The 9558-nt window shown below is 49.6% G+C and overlaps 1 protein-coding gene across 1 annotated transcript; it reads left to right on the forward strand.

Annotated features, from left to right (window-relative positions):
• The first annotated feature begins 1444 nt into the window (after nucleotides 1–1444).
• On the forward strand, nucleotides 1445–6547 carry Noto (notochord homeobox). Its single transcript, XM_051154660.1, has 3 exons — nucleotides 1445–1829; nucleotides 2600–2814; nucleotides 6392–6547. Exons 1-3 carry the CDS (start codon nucleotides 1445–1447, stop codon nucleotides 6545–6547), a joined length of 756 nt encoding a protein of 251 aa, XP_051010617.1.
• The last annotated feature ends 3011 nt before the right edge of the window (nucleotides 6548–9558 follow it).

The following is a 9558-nucleotide window of genomic DNA, read 5'->3' on the forward strand; positions in this document are numbered from 1 at the left end:
TCTGAGGTCTCTTTGTTGTTTTTTTATTTTAGACAGGGTTTCTCTGTGTAGCCCTGGCTGTCCTGGACTCCCTTTGTAGACCAGGCTGGCCTCGAACTCACAGAGATCCACCTGCCTCTGCCTCCTGAGTGTGGGGATTAAAGGCGTGCGCCACCACACCCGGTTCTAACAAGACCTTGTGTTGGGGGCGAGGACATTCCTAAAAGGAGCTCAGAGCAAGTGATACCACCATAGCAGCCTCCGCAGCAGCAGCAGGCATAAGAGGAGTCTGGGAAGTTATTTATTTTTTTTAATGGATAAAATGTTTACATATTAAATTTTTTTTTTGTTTTTTTTTTGCATATTTTAAAGTCCTAGTCCTTAAGAGATTCTAGTCAGGCAGAAAACATGGCTCTCCCAGGAACTTCAGTAGTAGGCTGCTTGCTTAGCAAGTGGGGTACCAGTCCCAGTTACAGTGAGGCACGCCCACATTTTTTTGGAAAGAAGATGAAGATTAGAAAAAAGAAGGCCAGGAGCCAGGCACTGTGGCTCATGCCTGTAATCCCAGCACTCATGGAGACTGAGGCAGGTGGGTCTCTGTGAGTTGTGAGGCCAGCTTGGTCTACAAAGGGAGTGCAGGACAGCCAAGGCTATCCAGAGAAAAGCCCTGTCTCGGAAAACAAACAAACAAAAAAGTTCAGGACAGCAAGCGCTGGCCCATCCTTCTGAGATCACACCAGCGGCAGAGACGGGCATCACAGACAGCATGAGGTCTGGCAAAGAAGCTACATCCAGGATCATGAGAGCGCCACTGTGAAGCCAAGCACAGGGGCACATGCCTGTAATCCTAAAGCTTAGGAAGCTGAGGCAAGGGTGCCACACATGGTTCATGATTTGGACACCAGCCTGGAAATACATAGCTTAAGGAGAGTCGGACGGAGGAGGGGGCGCTGTGGTGAGACACACCTTTAATCCCAGCAGTCACAAGGCAGAAGTGGGTGGATCTCTATGAGTTCAAGGCCAGCCTGATGTACATATGTAGCCTAGTCCAGGACAAGCCAGAGTAACACAGTAAGACCTTCTAAAAACAAAGAGCGGAGGGGGGAGGGGCCCCCACAGTGAGCTGTGGAAAACTCAAGGTCCTTTCCCCCAAAGCACCAGGCTGGAGGAGGCTCCCTTCTCTGCCTCCCACTCCCCGCCCTGATGGGATGCAACCTGCAGCTGCCGTGGGGACTTTAGAGGCGTGGCCTCCTCTTTCTGGGATGATTAAATCTGACCTTCGCCCCGCCTCCTCCCACCCGCTAAGTTTAAGAGCCCTTGTGAACAGCTGGCCCTAGGCGATCCTGACTCACAAGTCCTCCTGTCCTTTCAGTAGGGTGGTCTCTTTCTCTCCTATTGGACTCCTCGCCCAGCCTGGGAGGTCCTCCCGCTCCTCTCCCGTGTAGGTCCCCTCAGGGGTCTCGCTATGTCCAGCCCACAGCCCCAGCAGCCTGCTGCCTCAGACACTCAGGTCCAGCCCGGGCGCTTGGGTCCCTGTCCGGTGGCTGCTTCCCGAGTGGAACCGCGCCGCCGCGTTGCTCAGGGACACCTGAAGTCCTCCTTCTCTGTGGAGGCCATCCTGGCGAGACCCGAGACCCGTGAGCCGGCTGCCACCCCTCTACCGCTCCCCACCTGCACCAATCTGAACCTCGGCTCTGGGTCGCAGTGCCCTGTCTTGCCCTGGGTGTGCTCCTCAGCAACTTGGCTGCCCGCCTACCTGAGCGTGGGCGTCTACCCGCTGTGCTCCGTGTCCTGCGTGCCGGGACTGAACGTGGCTCACCTCCTCTGCCAGCAAGGAATTAGCGTCACAGGTACTGGGGATCAAAGGGAAATCAGCCAGGGGTAATGGTGTATGCCTGCAATCACAGCTGATGCGGGTTCACAGCGATAACCATCGCGTCAAATCCAGAAGACGGTTTTTCCACAGCGTTCCTTCTCCTTCCTCTGCCTCTTTCATACTTCTGAGTTAGTTTGGTCTATATTCATATGTGCGCAGGTGAGCGCACAAGAATGTTGATATCAGAGGGTCAACATCAGGTGTCTTCCTCGACACCTTTCGAATTCCCCGGAGCTATTTACAAGTGTTGTAAGCCATTGGACGTGGGGGCAGGGAACCAAACCCAGGTCCTCTGGAAGCGCAGCAATTACTCTTAATTACCAAACCATCTTTTATTTATTTATTTATTTATTTATTTATTTATTTTTAGCCCTTTTCCATCTTAATTTTGAGATAGGGCCTCTCACCTAATCTGGAGCTCTCCAATTGGCTAGACTTACAGGGTAACCGTCCTCGGGTCTCCACTTCCTCGGTCCTGTTTGTTTGTTTGTTTGTTTGTTTGTTTTAAGCCTTGGTGCTAGGGGGTCAGAATTCAGGTCCTCAGTTTTGCGCCATTAACTGACTGAGTCATCTCCCCAGCTCTTTGGTGGGGGGGGGGGGGAGGTGATTTCTATTCCAGCCTCTTCCACGCTGAGCAAAGGGAAGGGAGAACATTGGGCCGGTCCTTTTCTCTCTCTCCTCTTGGCCCTGTGGGGCAGGAGGCTGCTGGCTGACTGACTTCCTCTGGCCTCGGTTGTTCTTTAGGCTCAGGGCTGCCTTACTGTCCAGGCCCCCGGAAGCCTCTCGAGTGGGCACCTACCGTGGACCCGAAGGGCACCGAGAGACACCAGAAGAGGGCTCGCACAATGTTTAACTTGGGGCAGCTGGAAGAGCTGGAAAAGGCGTTCTCGAAGCAGCACAACCTGGTGGGGAGGAAGAGAGCGCAGCTGGCTGCCAGGCTGCACTTGACGGAGAACCAGGTGAGAACAGGAAGCCAGGCACAGGGGAAGGGGACTGCCACACCACCTTCCGATAAGCTCGGAGTAAGGGATGGGGGGAAGACATGGCCTTTTTCCTCTGGACTGGGATGCTGAGGTCATAGGCCTGTTTGTTTGTTTGTTTGTTTGTTTTACACACTCCCTACAAATAATACAATATTCCTATTTGAATCCGGGTGTGGTGTTGCATGCCTTTAATCCCAGGCAGAGGCAGGCAGTGAATTCAAGGCTAACCTGGTCTACAAAGCAACTTCCAGAACAGCTAGGGCTGTTACACAGAGTAACTCTATCTCAAAAAACTAAAAAAATAGAATAAATTATTTAAAAAACAAAAAACAAAAAAAAATTATTAAAACAAAACAAAAAGCCCCCAAACAACCAAAAGACCCAATATTCCTATTTGGAGTCACATTATAGGCATAACATAATGTCGCTCTAATGCTTGCATCTTTTTATTTTTCGTGTGTGTGTGTGTGTGTGTGTGTGTGTGTGTGTGTTGAATATATGCATGCATGTTTTTGTATGTGTGCAGGCACACACACATGTATGAGTGTGTGCGTACATGTGGAGGCCTGAGGTTGATATCAGGAATCATCCCCTGTTGCTCTTCTACTTTGTTCACTGAGGCAGACTCTCAATCAAACCCAGAACTAGCCAATATGGCTAATCTCACTGAGCCAACCTGCTCTGGGGATTCTGCCTCTGCCTGCTGAGGCTGGGATTACAGGTGGGCCTGAACTCTGGTCTTCAGGCTTTCCTAGCCATCTCCCTAGCCCCCTCTAGCACCTTCTGATTGTTTCCATGCTAAATAAGGGGCTGTGAGCAAACCAAGTAGGTATTCAAGAGACTCCATATTTGCATAGTGACTGTGCCCTTGACCTCATATTTTCTTGCTACTGTGCCAGGCAAACTTCTCAGGAGTCTGCTGTGCCCGCTATCATCCTGTCCTCACCTCCGTTCACTCTTTTTATTTCTCTGTGTGTCTGTCTGTTTTGATACAGGTTCTCATGTCTCCCGAGTTGGCCTCGAACTTGCTACATAGCTGAAGATAATTTTTTAAAAAAGATTTATTTATTTATTATGTATACAGTGCTCTGCCTGCATGTGTACCTGCAGGCCAGAAGAGGGCATCAGGTTACATTACAGATGGTTGGGAGCTACCATGTGGTTGCTGGGAATTGAACTCAGGACCTTTGGAAGAGCAGGCAGTGCTCTTAACCTCTGAGCCATCTCTTCAGCCCACCCCCTTTTAAATTTCTTTTTTTTTTTTTAATATTTATTATTATGCATACAGTGCTGAAAAGGGCATCAGATCACATTATAGATGGTTGTGAGCCACCATGTGGTTGCTGGGAATTGAACTCATGACCTCTGGAAGAGCAATCAGTGCTCTTAACCGCTGAGCCATCTCTCCAGCCCCTTAAATTTCTTTATTTTTATTTTTTCTTAGTTTTTATTTTATGTGCATTGGTGTTTTACCTGCATGTATGTCTTGTGAGCTGCCACATTGGTTCTGGGAGTTGAACTCAGGTCCTCTTGAAGAGCAGTCAGTGCTCTTAACCGCTGAGCCATCTCTCCAGTCCCAGCTGAAGATAATCTTGAACCCCTAGTTCTCCGGCCCTCAACTCCCAAGTGCTACGATGACATGCCTTCACCGTGGTGCTGAGTGTCAGGTCCAGCGATTTCTGTGTGCCCGGCCAGCGCTCTGCCAGCTGAGCTACATCCCAGCCCACTGTTTTCTCTTGAAGTCATCCCAACAAGATGGTTCCTCCTCTGTTTCACCAAAGCCAACAGACGTGTTCCTTTCTTCAGCTGACTCCTGAGTGTCAGGGCTCTCAGGATGACTGACTATACCTTCCCCACTGTGACAAATTTTCTTCATGAACTTCTTCCCACTTCTCTGGTTGTTACTGTCTCCTTTCTAGGCTATTCTTCCCCTTGGGACTTCATACCATCTAGTCTCACGCCTTAGCCATGGTTTAAAATGTCGGCTCAAATGTATATTCCTGGTCCAACCTTCTCTGCTAGGAATTGAACCTCATCCTAGGCAAGTTCTCTCCCACTAAGGCACATCCTCAGCCCCTAACCACCCCCTTAAAATCTCCTCTTAGGCTTGGCATGGTGGCACACAAATCCCAGCACTCAGGAGGCAGAGGCGGATCATTGTGAGTTCAAGGGCACACAGAGAAACTCTATCTCAAAAAACCAAAAGGAGAAAAAAAAAAAAAAAAAAAAAAAAAAAGCCGGGCGGTGGTGGCACAGGCCTTTAATCCTAGCACTCGGGAGGCAGAGGCAGAGGCAGGTGGATCCCTGTGAGTTTGAGGCTAGCCTGGTCTACAAAGTGAGTCCAGGACAGCCAAGGCTACACAGAAACCCTGTCTCAAAAACCCAAAAAACAAACAAACAAAAAACTCCTCTTAGACATCTCTGAGAAGGAATTGCAAACGTTACAAAACTTAATTCCCAACTGTCTTTCTTCTCTAAGTCTGTCTCTCTCCTCAATGCATGGTCACACTACCCATCCAGCTGCTCAAAAATGGAGTCATCCTAGAGCCTGTCTCTTTCCCTTCCCACTTCAAACCCTCCGCAAGCCTTGCCCTCTACACCTCTGGAGGACAGACGGAATTGCTTCTTCGTTTACCCCAGTGCCCTCGCTTTATAGTCCTATATCCCTCGCTCCCCGCCCCTGGGTTGCTGCAACAGCTGCCTTCTTGCCTCTGCCTTCATCTAGCCTTCACATGCCAGCCAGCTGTGCCATTACTTCAGAACTATGTCATGTGGCAAAGGGGACTCTCCCTCCCCGTGGCCTTCAAGGTCCTAGGTGTTCTGGCTCTTGTGGGCCTCTCACTTTTCTGCTCTTTCTTTCTCCCCTGCAGCCATGCTCTTCTTTCTGGTCCTCACCTTGAGTTGGATGTCAACTGGAAGCCACTTGTTTTCCACATTTCTGTCCCCTCTCTGTCCCTACTAGGATGGACCTCAACTTCAAGGAGCTCACCCAACCCAAGCCTCTGTGCATGCCTCCGCCTATATCTATTTCTTATTTATTTACATTGGGTCTTCTTCCACCAGGTGGTGAGCTCCAGAGGACAGGGGACATGCCTCTTACTCACCACTGTCATTGTCACCTAGTAACAGCGCAGGCATGTTGTTGTCATAAGGTAACTCAGCTGGTAGAGTGCTTGCCTCAAATGTGCAAAGTTCTGGATTTCATTTCTAGTACCACATAAAATGGACGTAGTGGCACACACCTGTAGTCCCAGCACTTGGGAGGTAGAGGCAGGGGGACCAGGAGTTCAAGATCATCTTGAGCTACATGGTGAGTTTGGTGCTAGCCTGGGTGATATGAGACTCTAGCTCAAAATAACAACCAAGGTTCATTGTGGGATGGGGGTGTGGTGACTGAGAATACAGAAATGGCATTTGGGAGGAGGTGCATAGGTTGTCCGGCAAGAACAAATTTTGCACAGCCAGCCAGAAGTGGGCACCTCTGGAAGTGAGTGACCGTGACAGGGGACACGCTGGCCAGATTCTGATGCCTGTTCACTGCCTCCAATTACAGGTGAGGATCTGGTTCCAAAATCGCCGGGTGAAGTATCAGAAACAGCAAAGGCTGAAATCGCCTTCCTCCTCTGCCACAGAGGAGCCCTCTAGCAGCTCAGATGGAAACATCCAGAGTGAAGATGCTGAGGCACGAGTTGGCAGCAAGAGGCTCTAGCCATGCTCTGTGGGCTAGTTCTTCCTGTGGCACCGACTGGCCCTCCCTGGCCCTCATCTCAATGAAGATCTTCCTTCAGGTCAAAGGCCACCGAATGTACTTGGACAATCATGCGATCCCTGGGAACAGAATAACGGCTTGTTTGTGCTAGGCCAGGCTTTTCTTCCTGTGGCTAGCAGGTATATTGACAATTTACACATCCCTCCCCGGGGCGAGCTGACGTCTGTGAAACACTTGTGGAGTGCTAGCCCAGAGGTCAGGGTACCCAGTGGTGAGGGTGAGGAACTGGTGCTGTTTATGGGTCCTCTCACCTAGGGGAATGGAAGTGCTATCCCAGATCTGCCCTGAGGATGGATGGATGGCCTGGCTGTGGAGAAGGGGCCTCCTTGAATCAGCACCAGAGTGTGGAAGAATTCCTTCCCCCAGACTCTGGAGGGAAGCAGGTTGCTTAGTTCACTTCAAAGTTTCCTGCATTTCTTTCTTTCTTTCTTTCTTTCTTTTTCCTGGGTTTTCAAGACAGGGTTTCTCTACGTTATCTTGGCTGTCCTGGACTTGCTTTGGTAGACCAGGCTGGCCTTGAACTCACAGCGATCCGGCTGCCTCTGCTTCCCGAGTGCTGGGATTACAGGCGTGCGCTACCATGCCGGGCGAGTTTCCTGCATTTCAACCCTACTCTTCGTTGTCTCCCTCCTCTGTATCTGAGGATGACTTTGAATTCCTGACCCTTTGCTTTGCACATGCTAGGATTACAGCTTTTTTTTTTTTAAGGGGGGACAAATTCACAGACTGACCTCCAACTCATGGAAGCTCTCCTGCCTTAGCCTCTCTGGTGCTGAGATAAGAGGCAGGAGCTGCCATGCTTTGCTCAAAGTTTTCTTGGCTTGTCTGATATAAACTCAGGTTTGTGATAATTGTTTCCTTGGAGCAACAAGCTACTTTTTCTCTGGAGCTCCTATCTTTTTCTCTGAATTTATGTTGCCCTCATTTTGTCATTTTTTTCACACAGCATTAACAATACAGTTCTTCCCTGAATGACCCTCTGATGCTGCTCAGTTTCTTGCCAGGAAACCTGCTTAGAGCTTATTCTTGTGAAGTCAGCCCCCAACACTTCTGTAGTTAGTGCAGACTGTTGTTCACCAGCAGTTCCTGAGCTGAGGTGAGGAGATGGGGGAAGGAGGGCCTGATCTTCCTCCATGAGGTTGTTCTTGGGGCCTAGTTTTCTGGGTAAAGAGGAAGGAAGGTGGCGGCTGAGCTTGGAAAGAAACCAGCACACAAGACAGTGGATATTAGCCAGGCTTTGTGGTACAAACCTTTAATCCCAGCACCCTCGAGGCAGAGCCCAGCCTGGTCACCAGAGTAAGTTCAGGACAGCCGGGGCTACACAGAGAAACCCTGCCAAGAAAAACAAAACAAAAAAGTCAGGGGGGCGGGGGGGAGGACACACAGTGGATTTATAAACATTAAGTGGCAGGCTTGAGGGAATCCAGAGCAAGAAGCCGTCCTCTAGAGCTGGGCAGCATAGTATAAACCTGTAGTCTTGTTTGCTTGTTTGTTTTTCTAGACAGGATTTCTCTCTTTTAGCCCTGGCTGTCTAGAACTCACTCTGTAGACCAGGCCAGCCTGGAATTCATGGAGATCTGCCTGTCTCTACCTTCCAAGTGCTGGGATCAAAGGTGTGCGCCATGGCAGTCTTAGCATGAGGGAGGTGAAGGAAGAACAGCAGAGTCAGCCGTAGCTACTATCATGAGTCTGCAGCAAGCCTAGAGCAAGCAGTAAGGCACTGTCTCAAAAGCAAGGGCTGGTAGAAGGTTTGATAGGTACAGACTCTTGCTGCCAAGCCTGGAACCTACACACCCACACACATACAGAGACACTCAAAATGACTAAGACAACAACAACAACAACAACAAAAAGGTTTATAAGAACCTGGGACTGGAGAGATAGCTCAGCAGTGGAAATAGGTTTGATTCCCGGTACTTACATGGTGGCTTACAACCATCTAAAACTCCAGTTCAGGGGACCCATAGCCCTTTTCTGACTTTTGCAGACACTAGGCTCATGCAAGCAAACATTCACACATGTAAAGACTAAATAAACTTAAAAATTTACAAAAACAATGAAGGCCGAGGTGAGGGGAAGCCTGAAAACAATTCTTTTGTCCATATCCTCAGGGAAATCCTTGCTGGGCTCAAAAGTCCTACTCACCAAAGGAATCCAGTCACAGCTGTCTCATCCAGGAACAACTGGACACCCATAATATTCATCAGAGGCCAGAGGTCAACACTGAGTGTCTTAATTGCTCTCCTCACTTTTTTTAGTCAGGCTCTCCCGCTGAACCTAGAACTAGCCCATTTGTTTGACTAGGCTAGTTAGGCAGGAGCCCTAGGTACCATCCTGTCTCTACCACCTCAGCCCTAGGATCACAAATGTGTGCTACCAGGGCTGGAGAGATGGCTCAGAGTTTAAGAACACTGACTGCAGAGCCAGGTGTAGTGGTGCACGCCTTTAATCCCAGCACTCGGGTGGCAGAGGCACGTGGATCACTGTGAGTTGGAGGCCGGCCTGGTCTACAAAGTGAGTTCAGGATAGGCAAGGCTACACAAAGAAACCTTGTCACAAAAAACAGCCTCTCCCCACCCCCCGCCACAAAAAGAGCACTGACTGCTCCTCCGGAGGTCCTGAGTTCAATTCCCAGCAACCACATATTGGCTCACAACCATCTATAATGAGATAGCTCTATAATGAGGTCTGGTGCCCTCTTCTGGCGGGCAGGTGTACATGCAGGCAGAGCACTATACATAGTAAAATTTTAAAACAAGACAAATGTGTGCCACCTGCCTAGCTTGTCACATAGGTGCTGGGGATCAAACTCATGTGCTCATGTGTATGTCACAAGCACAGCCCCGATTGGCTCACTTAAAAAAAGTCACATTTACAAGGCAGGGGAAGGTGGATCTCTTTGAATTTGAAGCCAGCCTGGTCTACATTGCAAGTTCTAGGACAGCCAGGTC

This window comes from Acomys russatus, chromosome 13 (assembly GCF_903995435.1).
Source record: "Acomys russatus chromosome 13, mAcoRus1.1, whole genome shotgun sequence".
NCBI lineage: Eukaryota > Metazoa > Chordata > Mammalia > Rodentia > Muridae > Acomys > Acomys russatus.

What these genes read in the sequence shown, in the direction of transcription:
- Noto (XM_051154660.1), top strand. Translation starts at nt 1,445, where the DNA reads ATGTCCAGCCCACAGCCCCAGCAGCCTGCTGCCTCAGACACTCAGGTC. An exon ending in GCAAGGAATTAGCGTCACAG is followed by an intron (nt 1,830 to 2,599) that starts GTACTGGGGATC and finishes GTTGTTCTTTAG; the next exon opens with GCTCAGGGCTGCCTTACTGT. An exon ending in TGCACTTGACGGAGAACCAG is followed by an intron (nt 2,815 to 6,391) that starts GTGAGAACAGGA and finishes CTCCAATTACAG; the next exon opens with GTGAGGATCTGGTTCCAAAA.